The sequence below is a fragment of the Petaurus breviceps genome, unplaced genomic scaffold, assembly GCF_028583685.1.
Source record: "Petaurus breviceps papuanus isolate PSGF00001 unplaced genomic scaffold, PetGlider_PUasm1.0 91041, whole genome shotgun sequence".
In the NCBI taxonomy this organism is placed as follows: Eukaryota; Metazoa; Chordata; class Mammalia; order Diprotodontia; family Petauridae; genus Petaurus; species Petaurus breviceps.
This window is the reverse complement of record NW_027187400.1, coordinates 42,054,865-42,071,608: the sequence shown is the minus strand read 5'-3', so window position 1 is coordinate 42,071,608 and position 16,744 is coordinate 42,054,865. Positions and strand designations below refer to the sequence as shown.

Here is a 16,744-nt window from a genome sequence, read left to right as displayed (position 1 = left end):
GGTTACACGGCCAGTTATTTCTGGGTGTGGTGCTGAGTATGTGAGCCCAGATTTGATCCAGGTCATCCCGACACTGGAGCCAGTGCTCTTACTCACTGAGCCACCTGGCCGCCCCTTTGAATCATCTTTAATACATATACAGGCCTGCCTCAGAGATATTGGGGATTTGGTTCCAGACCACCACAATAAAGTGAACATTGCAATAAATCAAGTCACACACATTTTTTTGGTTTTCTAGTACATATAAAAGGTATGTTTACACTATACTGTAGTCTATTAAGTGTGCAATAGTATTGCCTAAAAAACAATGTACATACCTTAATTAAGAATACTTTATTTCTTAAAAATGCTAACTGTCATAGGAGCCTTCAGCAAGTCATAATCTTTTTGCTGGTGGAAGGGATTGCCTCAGTGGTGATGGCTGCTGATCAGGATGGTGGGTGCTGAAGGTTGGGATGACTGTGGCAATTTCTTAAACTAAGACAACAACGAAGTTTGCTGCATTGATGGACTCTTCCTTTCACTTGATCTCTTAGAGGATTTTGGACGGTTATTAATTGGTCTTATTTCAATATTGTTGTGTCTCAAGGAATAGAGAGGTCCCAAGGAGAAAGGAGAGAAATTGGGGAATGGCTGGTCTGTGGAGCAGTCATAACACAGACAACATTTTCACTGTGGTGATCTATGATCAGTGAGCTTTGATATTACTATTGGAATCGTTTTGTGAAGCCATGTACTGCCCCTGCTTAAGAAGACAAACTTAATAACATTTATCGATTAAGTTCCCCTTCTTTTTTGGGGGAAAGGCAAGGAAATTGGAGTTAAATGATTTGCCCAAGGTCACACAGCTAGTAAAATTTTAAATCTGCATTTTATCTTTTTTTTTTCCTTTTTGGAGGCAATCAGGGCTAAATGACTTGCCCAGGGTCACACAGCTAGTATCTGAGGTCAAATTTGAACTCAGGGCCTTCTGGATTATAAGACTAGTGCTCTATCCACTGCTCCACTTAGCTGACCTTTAAATTTGCCTTCTTATGTAGGGGCAGTTCATGGCTCCCCAAAACGATTGCAATAGTAACATCAAAGCTCACTGATCATAGATCACCATGGCGAAAATCTTTGAAATACTGAGAGAATTTCCAAAATGTGACATAGAGACATGATGTGAGCACGTACTGTTGGAAAAATGATGCCAATAGACTTGGAGAGGCTGGGTTGCCACAAACCTTCAATTTATAAAAACAAACAAGCAAAAAACATCAATATCCAAGAAGCACAATAAAATGAAGTATCTGTATAATCATTGGTCCAAATCACTAATTGAAAAAAAATTGTTAGAACAGGACCAAGGACAGCACTGGGCAGCCATCACTTAGAGACAGGTTGACATTCATTCATGTATTCAATAAATACCTTTTGCTCATTTGTTCTGTTCAGAGACCTGTGCTGGTTACTTGAAAGTTACAAAGATGAGTAAGTCACAGTCTCTGACATTATTTATAGTCTAGTCAGAGAGATAATACCCATTCACAGTTAACTAATATTTGGTAGAATGTGATGTGTACAAGAAAGCATAGACACTGAGATTGGTTCTTCCATTTCTCAACTCTCTTTTGGTTAGGTCATTCAAGCAATGACAAATCTTCTTAGCTGTGCCATTACCCAATCCACCAAGCCATAAAGCTGTTCTAAGTCCTTATCAGGTGCACTTGGGGAGGTATTACATTTATATAATGCCTGCTCCCTGCCCTCTTGGAATTCCCAGTCTAGTAGAGAGAAAAGGCCCCCTGGTTTTCAGATCTCAGTCTTATCCAAAAGAACTTCATGAGAGACTTTATTGAATACCTAGAGGTAACTAGCTGGCACAGTGGATAGAGTGTTGGATTCAACTGTTGGAAAGGTATTAGCTGCGTGACTTGAGGCAAGTTGAATAAACCTTTCTCAGCCTTAGTTTCCTCACTATAAAACTAGAACAATAGTGCCTACTTCTTGGGGTTGTTGTGGGGATCAAATGAGATATTAAATGTTAGTTGTTAATTTGTGGTCTTTGCATCTGCTGCTCTGGCTGGTTTTAACTCCATGAAACAAGATCTCACTCCCAGGATAAGCTCATTACTTCTAAATTCCCCACATGTGGCTAATTTAAACCCTGACTGACACCATCTCCCTCAGCTTCCCCTCCTCTCTGATGGAGGGTTGGAGGACCAAATTCCTGCCTTTATAGAAGGCAGAAACTGTACTTAGTTCACTCCACTTTGCATCTGCTGCCCTGCCTGGTTTCAACTCTATGGAACAAGGTATGCCAGCACTAGGTATCCACTGGTGTCCCATCCTCTTCTCCCCACTTTCCTGCCTCTTTCGTGTGTTGTTCCCCCCTTTAGATTGTAAGCTCCTTGAGGATAGGGACTGTCTTTCTAATTGTATCTCTAGTGCTTAGCCCAGTACCTGACACATAGTAGACATTTAATAAATGTTGATTGGATTGGAAGTGCTTTGCAAACAAAGTTTTTGCAGCTGTTTTTTGGTCCTGTACCAGTCTTTGTGACTCCATTTGTAGTTTTCTTGGCAAAGATACAGAAGTTGTTTACCATTTCCTTCCCCAGCACATTTTACAGGTGAGGAACTAAAGCAAACAGGGTGATTTGCCCAGAGTCACACATCTAGTAAGCATCTGAGGCCAGATTTGAATTTAGGAAGATGAGTCTTCCTGACTCTAGGTCCTTGCCGCCTAGGTGCCCATATAAATGTTATTGTTGAGGATGATGATGATGGTGGTAGTGGTGGTGGTGATATTGTGAAGAGAAAAAGAGTGAGATCGAGACCTGGGTTTTAGATAAATTTAGATGTGGATTTATTGATCAAGTGTGCAACTGCCTGGAGTATACACTCAAATCAGGCAGCCCCTAATTAAGATACAGGCAAAGCTTATAAAGACAAAAACCACAATTGGGGAAGGGAGCTAGCATAAGCAATGACATACAGAAGCCAAGAACAGCCATTGGTTGGATCTATAGCTCAGGGTTAATTTGGGAAACATGGTGCAAGGGTATAAGGCCAGGACCCTCCATGTGATGAGGTATCACCCAGAACAGGGTGGAGGGCACAGGGAGAGTGGAATTTCCTAGAACAGACTGGGGTCATGGAACACTCCAGGGTCATGTCCTGGGTGAAGGGTGTGGGGAACCCTGCTTGGTCAGCATTCTGGGTGGAGGGCCTTGCTGGGTCACCATACCAGAACAGGGTGGTCTCTTGCATGGGATAGACTTGCCCCATCATCTCTATATAGGCTTGCACCATAATCCTTATACAAAATGCTGCTTCAAGGCTTACTGATTTAGGGAAGTACTAACTTAGGAAAAGATAAGGGAGCAGAGGACTTTATGCCTTGGGTGATTCACTCTTACCCAATACTATGCCTTTAAGCTGTTACAAGCAGTTACAGGGTTTAGGATAAAGACAAAGACAAATATAAGGGGCTTAATGGTGGTCTCCAAATCAGGTGGCATGTGATTTGGATTACCTTACAACAATGGCAGAGCACTGCACATGGAGTCAGGAAGACATGTGCCTTAGGCAAACCACTTAACCTCTCTATGCCTTAGTTTCCTCATTTGCAAAATGAGGGGATTGGACTCAGTGGCCTCTCTCATCCCTCCCAGCCTTCAGTCCATGATTTTGTGATCCTTACTGGAATTCAAGGACATCATTTCCCCACCTTTCCTCTGATTTATCTGTCTGTGTCCAGTAGTCCTATCAAAAAAGGAAATGGGTTAGATGGTCATGACTTCCTTTTAAGGAACTTGTATTGATTCCAAGGAATTAGCATCCCCCTTTTTAAATGCTCCCCAAGCTTCCCTTTAGTTGTTTTTTTTTTTGAAGGCAGAGGTGAGGCAATTGGGGTTAAGTGACTTGCCCAAGGTCACACAGCTAGTAAGTGTCAAGTGTCTGAGGCTGGATTTGAACTCAGATCCTCCTGACTCTAGGGATCATGTTCTATTTACTGTGCCACCTAGCTGCCTGCTAGTTGTCCATTTTGAATTTGTTTCTGGGGATCAAGGTCCAGCTCATTGGCTGAGTTTACAGAATCTATTATCCTTCCCTTTTTTAAAATGGGGGCAGCATTTTGTCCATCTCCCATCCTCAGACACTTCCCCTTTTCTATAGGATTTCAAAATCACACCTATAGTTTCATTCAGTACTCCTGACCTGGCCACTTGGACTTGTTTAGAGTAAGAAAACATTCCCCCATTTTCTCCCCTTCCATTCCTAGCTTCAATGCCTTCCACTCTTTAGGCTTCAGTTTCCAGATTTGGTCAATGAGAGAATGAACAAGATAGTCTTTAAGGTTCCTATGCACTCTAATGTTCTCAAGTTCTGAGATTCAAGCCCAGAGCTCTTTTCACTAGACCAAACCAGGAAGGGTACATAGATTTCAACAGGCCTTGGGGTAGAGAGAACAGTGCAGAATAGGGTGGGTGTGATCCTTCCCAGTATAATGAATGGGATGGACCAAATTGTGGAGGAGGGAGAACAGGGGGTTTATTTAGACAATGGTGAAGCATCAAGTTGGGCTAAATCCTTGGGTACTTAGAGCAAGTGGTCTGAGATAAGGCCAAAAAATCAAGTTGAAGCCAGATTGTGAAGGTCTGGCTAAGAGGATTCTTTGGGCAGCAGAACTCACTAAATGCCTCTGAACAAAGGTGAGAGGTGATACAAGCTATGCATTAGGGAGATTAATCTACCATGATATCTGATGCAGCCTAAATTCAAGAGGAAGAGACCAGAGGTAGGGAGACAAGTTAGGAGACCATTAAAAGACTCCAAATGAGAGGTTATGTGGCCAGATCTACCAGAAAGGAGGAAGTGAGATTAGAAAGAGGGGAAAGACATAAGAGATATTGCAGAGGTGGCTTAGATTGGATGTGGGGAATGAGGAAGAAGGAGACACTCTGGAGTTTTAAGGGCAGGTGACTAGGAAGACACTGGAGCCTTTACCAAAGATGGGGAGAGCAGGAAGAGGAAGAGATTGTATGGCATGATGTCGTTCTTGGCTCTGGAAACAGTGAGTATAAGGAACCAGGGGGACAAATGGTAGGCAGCCCGCAGAAAGTTCCAGATGACTGACTAGGGCTCAGCTTGAGTGAGAGAGGTCTGGGCTGGGTTAGTATTTGCCTCAGAGGAAAAACAAAAGTCCTCATTTAATCCAATACACTTCAACAAGCACATGCCGGGCTCTGCTCCAGACAATGGGGACACAGAGAAAAGTGAAATAGTCTGTGACCTCAAGGATCTTCCATTCTAATGTAGGGAGACAACATGGCACTATCTAAGTAAATACAAATTCATTTCTCTGTGTGTGAGTGTGTGTGTAGACTAACAGCTGTGTAGAGAAAGGTCCTTGAAATGGGGCTAGCACTTCTATGAAGCAGAAGTGAGGAAGGAGTACATGCTTACCAGATAAGGGTCACAGCCTCTGCAAAGGCATGGAAGTGGGAGATGGAGTATCATGGAGAGGAAAGTGCAAGTAGGTTGATTTGACTGGAATGTCCTAGGGGGCTTTATGCATAGTTACTGCTTAGAAAGTAGCCCCAACTCCCCAGAGCCACTCTGATCCCTCATTTCTCCAAAATTCTTACACCTCACCATGATGCCACCATCCTTAGTTCTGGATATTATTACTCTCTGATGGTTCCATGGGTCTAAGATGGTAGAATGCTGGGTAACCTCAGAATCAGGTCACACCTATTTCAGATAACAAGACAAATCACGAGACACATATAACAAAACCCACAATGTACATGTAACAAGATGAAATATAAAGAAGGAGATAATGAGCATTTATTTATTGCTTACCATGCACCTGGATCAACTCCTTCGGCTTCTCCTTCCCCCTCCTCCCAATCCAATCTAGCACCACACAGTTTCTGGTTGGGGTTCAGCAAAGGCTCAACGATAATCTGGGAGTGGAGGAAGTTCACCCAGTCTCAAACGATCAACATGCAGGAAGCTTTAGCCTAAAAGGCTGCCAAATAAGGAAGATACTGGACACTGATGTCCCATTTGTCTCTAAAATTATCTTAACCTGAAGCCTGCTGAGCTTCTATATATCGCTTACTGAAGACTAAGCTCCTGTCTCCAATGGCATAAAGTGAGCTGATTCTGGAGCAGAGGGAATTAAGCCCATTTCAGAAATAGGCTTTAACAATTTCAAACTATAGGGGCGGCCAGGTGGCTCAGTGAGTAAGAGCACTGGCTCCAGTGTCGGAATGACCTGGATCAAATCTGGGCTCACATACTCAGCACCACACCCAGAAATAACTGGCCGTGTAGCCTTGAGCAAGTTACTTAACCCCAATTGCTTTAAAAAAAAAAAAACAATTTCAAACTATGCCCCAAAAGACATTAGACTCAGAATACCCTTTGATCCAGCAATATTGCTACTGGGTCCATGCCTCTAAAGTGATCAGAGAAAGAGGAAAAGGACCCATGTAGACAAACATATTTGTAGCAGCTTCTATTGCAGTGGCAAAGAACTGGAAACTGAGGGGATGCCCATCCACCGAGGAATGGCTCAACAAGTGTATGATTGTGATGGAATGCTATTGTGCTGTAAGAAATGATAACAGGGACATTTTCAGAGAAACCTGGGAAAACGTGTATGAACTGATACAAAGTGAAGTGAGCAGAAGCAGGAGAACAATTTACACAGCAAAAGCAATATTACAAAGATAATCAACCAAAGACTTAGTAACTTTGATCAATACAATGGCCAACTAAAATTCCAAAGGACTCATAATAAAATATGTTACTCATCTCTATATAGATAGATGATGGACATAGATGGCAGATCAAAGAATATTTTCTTTTCTGTTGTTTGGCAGGGAGGTGGGAGTGGAAGGAAAACATGTGTAATGTAGAAATTTGTTTTGCATGATTACATACAGGCCAGTAGGGGGCGCAGTGGATAAGGCACCAGCTTTGGAGTTAGGACTCAGTTCAAATCTAACTTCAGACTCTAGCTCAGTGACCCTGGGAGTCACTGAACCCTGTTTGTCTCAGTTTCCTCATCTGTAAAATGAGCTGGAAAAGTAAATGGCAAACCATTCTAGTATCTCTGCCAAGAAAGCCCCAAATATGGTCATAAAGGGTCGGGTATAACTTTTTAAAAAATGACTGGACAAACAACAAAAATACAGGCATACATTAGAGGCATTTTGGGTTTGGTTCCAAACACCACAATAAAGTGAATACTGCAATAAAACAAGCCTCACAAATCTTTTGGTTTCCTCGTGCATTCAAAAGTTATGTTTATACTATACTATGTCTATGAAGTATGCAATAGTGTTATGTCTAAAGAATAATATACATTAATTAAAAATATTTTATTGCCAAAAAAAATGTTAATTATCATCTGAGCCTTCAGCAAGTCATAATCTTTTTTTGGTGGTGGAAGGTCTTGTGATGATGGTAAAGGCTAGAATGGCTACGCCAATTTCTTAAAATAAGAAAACAATGAAGTTTGCCAAATCATTTGACTCTTCCTTTCATGAGAACACTTAGAAGCCATGTGTATGTTATTAATTGGCCTAATGTCAATATCAGGGAATAGGGAGGCCTGAGGAGAAGAGAGAGAAATGGGTGCATGGAGCAGTCAGAACACAGACAACATTTATCAATTAAAATTACCTTCTTATGTGGGAGCAGTTCATGGCTCCCCAGAATCAAAGCTCACTGATCACAGATCACCATAACAGATAGAATAATAATGAAAAAGTTTGAAATATTGTGAGAATTACGAAAATGTGACACAGAGACAGGATGTGAGCACATACTGTTGGGAATATGGTGCCAATAGACTTGCTCAGAATAACGTTGCAACAAACCTTCAACATGTTTAAAAAAAACACAATCCCTGCAACGAGCGATAAAATGAGATACACCTATATATTTGTAATGAGCTTTGCTTTTCTTGTCTTTTCAATGGGTGAGGAAGGGAGCGGCAGGGAGAGAATTTGGAACTGAAATTAAAATAAAATTTTAAAAGACGTGTGTGTCTATTTTTAAAATTGAACTTTGAATGTCGAACAGTAAATAGGATAGAGCAGAGGTGGGGAACCTGGGGCCTCCAGGCATACTTGGTCCTTAAATAGTCCATCTCTATAAGACCCTTTAAGGCCTCAGTCTTCTTCTTGGAAGAGACACTGAAGCTGACCCTTGAATGTTGGAGGGGAGGTGCAAACCTCAGGTGACAGGGGACAGATAGCTTGAGCTCCCTACCAGTGACAAAGCTCATCTCAGAACCTTCCTAACTAGGGTTGTGGGCCTTAAAGCTGGAAGGGGCCTCAGAAATCAGCTATGGGTTGTTATCTCCATTTTACAGATAAGAAAACAGGCTGAGATAAAATGACTATTCCCTATCTATCTGCAGAAGGATTCAAACCTAGCTTTCCAGATTCCCAGTCCAGTCCTCTATGCCATGCTAATCACCTGGCCTCTTCTGGCAGCCTTCCTGTGACCAGGAGGTCATAGATTCATGGGGCTTCCGGTTCTTTGGGAATTGAAAGGCCAAGCTCTGGGGCATTCGAATGTCTTTTCAAGGCTTTCTTCCCATAGATTATCTAACCACATCTTTTGCCCGAGGCAGATTGCATGATAGGGTTTCCCATCATGAATTCCTCTCCAGGGAGCATAGGCCTTGGCTCTCCCAGCCTGGCACCCTTGTGGTCCCTTGTGGAGCCAGGAGAACCAGCCCAGTAAGGGCACTGGCTATGGCTCGCGATTCACAGTCTGACTTCGAACCAGTTTCCTCTCTCAGAACCTGTTTTTGTTTATTCTATTGGAATACTAAAGGAGAGAAAGGTCCCAGGCCTTTTCTTTATCCAAGCTCCAGGCCGTGTGAGGTAAACCCATCCCCTAAAGGAAGTTTCCCTCTTGCAAGATCTCAAAGTGAAGCCCCGGTTTTCTAAGAAGCAGGGTCACTTGGGCTTCCCTAAAACTGCCCTACACGAATTAGGTTAGCTCTGGTGGAGTTGGAATGGAGAGTTCTGAAATGGAAACAAGAGTTATGGGTACACCTGGGCAAGAAATCCGGGAAGACGGGCTCTCCAACAGCATCTCCAGGGCCAACGAGGCCACAAGGGGGCATCTGAATTTGCTTTCGATGGAGACATACCCAGAGAAGACACTGCCTGTTGGGTGCTTGGGACACTAAGGGCTACAGACAGGAAGGGAAATGTGGAGGTCACAAGAGAACTTGACTTCCTATTCCTAAACTGGGAGAGGGGGAGTGGTGTGGGCCTTGGTCGGCACTTGGGAAGTGGGGGAGGGGTTGCTTGCTCTAGGTTACTGAAGTAAATGGATAAGGAGTGATGAATACCCACCCCTCCAGCTCTGAGATTTTTATTTGTGGGTGTGGTTGAAACCAGGTACGGTTGGGAGCCAGTGATAGTTCCAATCACATATCTCATTCCTTTTAGCTTTGTGACCTTGGACAGGTCACTTCACTTTCTCTGGAGTTCAGTTTCCTCTTCTTTTCAATTGGAATGATATGTACCCTTCTTGCCTTACTGGGTGGTTAAGTATTGTATGAAATGTTATGTAAACTTCAAAGTCCTGGTGGAAACTTGAGAGGCAGGGTGGGTGAGGGAGCATAAGGACCGAGGATTGAGAAGGCCATACCTCTGGGTCCCACCAAGGGACCTGGTCTCTTCATCTACATAAGAAAGAGACCCCTGACCCCAAGACAATTCCAATCTCCTTCTTGCCCCCCACTCCCAAGCTGGAGCAGACTTCTTGGCTCTTGTAGAAAGTTGATTGCAAAGAAGGAAAAGAGGTTGGCAGAGAGCCCTGGGTCTTCTGTATGGCCCTGTTTACTTCCCTTGTCCCTTGGGCGCTGGCACTGGGGCAGAAGGGAGTGAGGAGCTGGAAGCAAGAGGTGAGAGAGGCTGGGGGAGTGGCCCAATTCCCCTAAAGAGCTGTAAGATAGTAAGAGGTACAGGTCCAGATGGGAAGATTTGAGGAGATCCACCCCCAACACCCTCAATTGCCTCATCTCTCTCATTTCCTGAAACTTGCAGGTGGTGAGCTAGGGCTTATGATCCAAGAAGCAAGCCCCTCATTGCCTGTCCTCTTTCCCTTCCCTGAACCTCCCCAGTCCCCTGCTGCAACTCTTATCCACACATTGGCATCACACCTCCAGGTCACAGGTTTCTCCCAACCCTGCCTTGGGCATTTCCCATCACCTACTTCCACACCCCTAAACCTCCCAGGTCTTTTACCCCTACTCTCCAACCTCATTTCTATTTCCCCCACCCCAAACTGATCTTTACTTTTCACTTTCTGTCCTCCACCCATCAGCTCTAGCCCCCAAATTATAGGAGCATAGATCTAGAACTGGGGGGATGGACGTCAAAGGCCATCTAATCTACTCATTTTATTTTACAGATAAGGAAATTGAGGCCTAGATAGATTGAAATATCTTGCCCATGATCACGCAGCTAGTAACAGAACCAGAATTTGAACCCAGGTTCTCTGATACCTGGGTCAATGTGCTTCCTTCTTCTCTAGCCTCTCTCTTCCCTGTCTCTGTCCTCCCCAGAGCTTTCCTCTATTACTTTTCTTTGAAGATGTCTCCACAGTCCAAGCACTGCTATCCCCCTGGCACTGGCCCTAGCTCCCAGCCTCTTCAGGGTCCCTGCTCTCCTTCATTCATCCTTGCCTTTTATTCACCTCGCCATTCACTGGCTTACAGTGCAGCCCCACAGTTCCCAAGCTTCTTTTCAGTATTTATTCCCTTCTATGGTCTCCCTTCCAACCTCAAACCTTGATACCTCAGGCCTTATCTCCCCCACTCCCATCTCCTATTCTCCCGTTCAATGAGCTTAGCCTCCTCTCCATCCCTGCCTCCAGATGCATCATTGGCAGCTTCCACGCGCCCACTCACCCTTCGGCTGGTCCCCATGGTCCTTTGCACCCTACCCTACTATCACAACAATATTCCCATATTCTTATCCTCCCCAACTATCCAGCCTCTTCTCCATTCTTGTCCCTACCCCCAAATCACTTCCCACTTCCCTCTATGCCTCAACCTTCACCCACCTCTTACCGTAGCTCCTCCTTCAGCCTCCAGCTTTCTCCAGGTTTCCAATTACCCTAGTTGGGAGTCTGGCCCCTCTTCCTTGTTTCTTCCCTTTTTCCTTCCCCTCCAACTTCAGGAGCCAGTCTCTTGCAGTGGAATATGCCTGGATTCAGAGCCCACAGCTTGAAATGTACTATTTGTGGGACCCTGGGCAAGCCAATTCACTTCCTAGGCCTGAGTTTCCTCTTCCCTAAAAAGTGAAGAGGGAGGGGGGAGGTGTGCTAGATGAGAAGGTAGGGACCGTGGCTAGACCTCGGGGGTTCCTTCCTGCTCAGGTTCTCTGACCCATGATCTTATGCCCTCTTATTGCCCCACCTCCCATGTCTCCTACACCCTACACCCGCCAACCCCACCTTACTCCTGGTGATTCTCCTCCAGTATGATAACAAGCCCAGCCTTGACTTTCTCCTGAATCTGAGGGTGGTCCTTGTGCATTTATTCAGAAGTAGCCCAGAGGGCCTGTGATAGTGGCTGCCCCATTGGGAAGTGGTTCCATCTGGGTGCTGTTACCCCCCATCCCCCCTGCTGGGGGAGCCATGCCCACACAGGCTGGTGCTCCTCGCCTGCTATACTTTCCTCCCACCCCCACCCACCTCAGGGCTCCCAGCTCCAGCTTTCCAGTTTTGACCACAGCCTTCTGCTGGGTCCCTATCTGACATTGGAGACAGGAATCAGAAACAAATTCTTTCCCCTCTCTAGGACTCAGTTTCCTTAGCAAGTAAAGAAATGAAGAAATGAGAAGGTTGGGCTGGAAGACCCTTTGGGCGCCTTTCTAACTCTGCCTCCCAGGATTCTACAATAACTTGATGCTTCATCCTTCAAGAAGGGAAAGGAGGAGGGGACTGCTCAGGAAACCAGGAGCTGGGAGGTAGGGATCCCGGGGTCTCCAGGGACTCCAGCTGTGCTCTGTTCTCATACTCTCTTCTCCTGGGGGTGGGGGCTCAATTGATTTTCCATCTGTCCCCATTAGTCTAGGGACAGCTGGGTGGAAGGGCTAGCAGGGAAAAAAGCATCAAGAGAGAGAGAATTGAGGGAAGGTTAAAGAACCTCAAGGGAGTCAATGCCTGAACCACAAACACATTTTTCTTTTTAAAACACCATAAAATACAATTTATAAACATAGTCCCAGGCAGAAGGATGTGGGGAATGGAGAGACAGGAATACGCCATCTCTCCAAGGAAGGCATCAGAGTGAAAGGGAGCGCTCAGTGAGGGGCTGTCCTGGCTTGATCCTGCACTGGGCTCATGCCACCCCCATCTGAATCATCCGAAGGGCTGCCTCGGGGAAGGCCTGGTTGTTTGTGAAGCCCCCGAAGCTTCAGGACCAGCTCCTTGGCAAAATCCTGGGGGAAAGGGGAAGGCAAAGAAGTGAGAGGAAAAACTAACCCCACCCCCACCTCCAACTGTCCAGTGATTGATGGGCTATGGTAAAGAGGGTGGAGTGGGAGAGAAATCTGGGAGGGAGGGCTTGAGAGAGAGACATTCAGAGGGGAGGAGAGGGGGTGGGGAAGAGGAAAGGACAGGGCTACAGAGGCAGGAGATCAGGACTAGGGGAGAAGGAGAAAGGAGAGAGCCTGGACAGAGCTTGGGGAGGCAAGTAGGTCTGCAGAATGGAGGTAATATTCCCTTTCCCACCTCTCCTACATTCTCTGGACCTGAGAACAAGGGGCAGGACTTACCTCTGTGGGGTTCCTGCAGGTCTTCAAGATTCCCTGGAACCCCCCCACCCCGCAAAAAAATACATGAGACATGCAAACCAAACTTCCCCCATCCATATAATTCCTCCCTACCCCCAACCTCCAACCCCCATCAGCACAGCAGGGAATGAAAGTTTTTCATGTTGGTTTCCAGAGTAGGGGTGAGGAGCGGCTAGGTGGCACAGTGAATAGAACACCAGCTTTGGAGTCAGGAGAACCTGAGTTCAAATGTGACCTCAACACATTTACTAGCCGTGTGACCTCGTGCAAGTCACTTAACCCCAATTGCCCAGCCTTCTCCCTTCAAAAAAAAAAAAAAAAGCAGAGTAGGGTTGAAAGTAGAGGTAGGAGATCTATTGCTTCTCCCCAAGTGTGAGGGAAAAACCTGAGAGGGACAGCCCCAAAGCCAAACAGCCATTCATCTCCTTCTCTTGCCCTATTCCCAGGGGTCTCTCTTTTTCTCTCTTTGTCCCCCAAGACCCTAAAGCCCTCTTTCCATTTCTTACTCCCTATGTAATCGATCACTTGGTCAATAAACATTTATTAAATGCCTACTATGTGCCAGGCACTGTGCTGAGCACCAGGGATACAAAATGAGGCAAAAGACAGTCCCTGCCCTCGAGGAGCTTACAATCTAATGGGGGAGAGACACACACCTGAATTTTTCTCCTTCTCTCTTCTTCACTCTCTAGTTCCAATAATTCATCAATGTTGACTTCATCAGGCATTTCTTCCTCCTGCAAGGAGGTCAGGGGTCAGTTAGGGTTTGGGAATCCCCTCAAGCCTCTCATCTTTCTCTTCCTTTTCTCCCCCCCAAAACCCTTCTACCTCTTGTCGCTTTGGGACCCAGAAAATGCCACAGCTCCAAAGATTGGTGTGGAGAGGATGACCAGCTGACTAGGTCAGACTCCAGGCAGGGGCATGTGCTATGCAGAGATGGTACTACCAGGCATGGCCATCTGGGCCAAGCACTGAGAGAAGGCACCAAACTCCCCCCCACCCCCAAACACATACAATACTGCCCCCTACTATCACCACTGAGGCCTTCCTATGCCTTGCTGGTTTGTTTCTAATTTTGAGAGCCCTTCCCTTCAGAAATCTGGCCTTCCTAGTGGAGAAGCTCCCTGGGTACCTAGCTCTGCCCACACCTCTGGCTCCTTCTAGGTGGGTTTAGGAGGACTTAGAAAATATTGCCAAATCCAAGGCACCCTCTTCACATATGTTTCTCTGATTCTATATATCCTAGAAGGGTGGGAAGGGGTTACAAATTGTCTCAGACCATCCTGGAAATTTCCAACAACAAAGAGTGTGTGTGGGGGAGACAGAGGGGTCCTCAGGGCAGATGGGGGGGGGCAGAGGAATCCAGTGTCCAAGTTGGAATCCTAGAGCTAGCCAGGAAGCAGGCTCAGTCCTGCTTGGGAATGCCAGGGGCCTGGATTTAAGGTTGGGGGTGGGGGTGGGGAGAGATAAATCTCCTGGGTCCCCAGCCAGAGGCCCCTGACTCTGCCCTTTCATGGAAAAGTCTGAGCTGGGGAGAAAGGAGGGAGGAGGGGGAGGGGAGAGTGGAATGGAACTGGAGCTGTTCTTGTGGATCCCAGCTCCAGGATGCCTGGGTCCCCTCGGGACTCTGGGAGTAGAAATAGAAGAGAGGGCACTCAGTCTAAGAATTCAAGAGGGAACCCAAAGGCATTTGGGGACTCCTCTGCCACCCCAAGATGATGCTGTGTGTCCCCAGGAGAGGTCCCTGCTGTCTCTGATCACTCTGCTGGGTGGAGAGTAGGATTGGGGGGCACCTGGCAGTTCTTAGCACTGGGGTCTGGGCTATCTGCCCAGTCTGGTCTGGCTTCCTGCCAGCCTCTAGGGACAGGGCCCAGCTGTGCCCCAGGGAAAGGAGACAGGAGGCAAGGGGAAGCAGGGGGAGGCTAGGGCACTGCCTGCCTTGGGGCTGTAGTAGGGGGGGCAGCAGAATCAGCTGTCTCCTGGCTCTACCTCCCCCAATCCCCATGGCATGGGGGGTTAGGCTGGACCAGACTGGAAGAACAGACACTCCAGCTTCTGGAAACCTTCCAGCCCTTCTCCCAAACACCAAACACTGTCTTTCTGCTCCAGGCGGAAAGAAGTGTTGTTTACATAGGTTCCTGCTGGCTTGTGAGGCTGGTCTAGAACCAGGAAGATGTCCAGCATGTCCAGGGATGGGAGGGAGCTGTGTCCTTGTGTGGATTCCTGTGTCCTTCCGTGGTCATGGCTAGTCCTCTGTGTATGTATGTATCTCCTTGTGCCTTTGGATGTGTTGCTTTCTGAGCATGGAGCATGTGAGGGTGTCTTTGAGTATGTGCCTGTGTATCTCTAGAAGCGTCTGTCACTTGCATATATCTGTGGGTCTCCCACTGCCCACATTGCCACCCTTAAGGTTTGCACAGCTGTGTATATACCTGCCTATACGTGAGGTTCATCCGTGTTATTTCTGCCTCTCATGTTGGTCTTCCCCTGGTCCTCCTCATACTTCGAAGGGTCATTAGAAAGGGGGATGGATGGTGGAGAGGAAAGGGGGGGATAGGCTAGGCCCTCGTGAGGAAAGGGGCATCGGCAGAAGCCACATCAAGGACAGCTGCTTCGGAGAGGAGAATGGAGGTGGATAGAGGGAAATGGACAGTGAGCAGGGAAAGGCAACCACTTTGGGGACAAGTTTAGCTTCTCTGAGTCTCAGTTTCCCTATCTGCCAGATGGGGGGAGGGGTCCTGCTGCATATTTCCTAAGGTCTTTTCCAGTTCGGCCCTTCGAAGATTCTAATGTTGTGGGGCACTAAGAGCCCATGGCCGAAAGAAGATGCCACAGCCAGCCTCCCCAGGCTTGGAGCACCCTGCAGCCTTCTGGGGATCCCTCCCTGGGGCCCTGGCCTCACCCGGCCCTGGTACAGCTCCTCGAGACGTCCGTCGATCCACTTCTCCACATCCAGACGTCGTTGCAGCTCCCGCCTGTCGTACTTGACCGTGACTCGAGCATGTCGCTTCTGCAGGCCTCCAGGGCTACCTCCGGGACTGCCCCCGGCCCGGGAGGGTGACTGCAGCTTGCTCAGGACCCGCTTGCCGAGCCGCTGAGCAGCCATCCCCAGCGTCGGCCCCCCTAGGGATGATAGACAAGGGAGGCAGCAGCCGGCCACTCTTAAAAGAGGAGGGGGAGGGAGAGAGGAAGGGGGCGGGGCCTGGGAGGAGGGGGTGGAGATGGGAGAAAGCCTAGAGCCGGACCCAGGAACCCGAGGGTCCGTCCCCACCTCCCTGTCCTATTTTCTCTCCTGCCCACCACCCTATTTCAAAACCCTCCCCGAACTCTTCTCAGTCTTCGCTGGGGACCGAGACAATCCGAGCAACCAACCTACCCCCACTCTCAGTGGTCACGGGGGTGCGCGGTGACCGATCCCTATCTCACCCCACCGTTTAGTTTGGCCCTCAACCCGGAGAGTTGGGGGCGGAGCAGCTGTTTGTTCTCCAGATACTCTAAACAGCTGGAGCCAGCTGTTCCCAGATGGGCGGGGTTGACCAATCTCCGGTGGGACTTCCCCGACTTCTGTGGATTATCGGCAGAGTAGATGGGAGCCGTTATTATTTCTGACTACATTTTGCTTTATCCAACCCCCCTCCGCCCCCGCCGCTCCGATTTATGGCAGAATGCTCTCCTGGCTTGAGTTAAGATCCCTCATCCTGAGGCCCGCCTTCCTCTATAGCCTTTCCTGATTCCCCATTATATCTAACGGGCACTTTACTAATTGGTGCATGTATCGCGGGCCCTTTCCTTTTAAAATGTCAGCTACTTGAAGGTAGGGACTGTCTCATTTTGGTTTTGGCATTTTTAATACAAGGCGTCCCAAATGTCTTCGGCTTAGAACTACCCCAAGACTTTTGGGACACTTGTAA

General features: G+C 47.2%; 1 protein-coding gene across 1 annotated transcript; it reads right to left on the bottom strand.

Annotated features, from left to right (window-relative positions):
• Positions 1–12,200: 12,200 nt before the first annotated feature.
• On the bottom strand, positions 12,201–16,331 carry PPP1R14A (protein phosphatase 1 regulatory inhibitor subunit 14A). Its single transcript, XM_069078664.1, has 5 exons — positions 16,210–16,331; positions 15,736–15,956; positions 13,490–13,570; positions 12,816–12,848; positions 12,201–12,479 (listed from the first exon to the last, which is right to left on the bottom strand). Exons 2-5 carry the CDS (start codon positions 15,937–15,939, stop codon positions 12,342–12,344), a joined length of 456 nt encoding a protein of 151 aa, XP_068934765.1. The 5' UTR covers positions 15,940–15,956; positions 16,210–16,331; the 3' UTR covers positions 12,201–12,341.
• Positions 16,332–16,744: the final 413 nt, after the last annotated feature.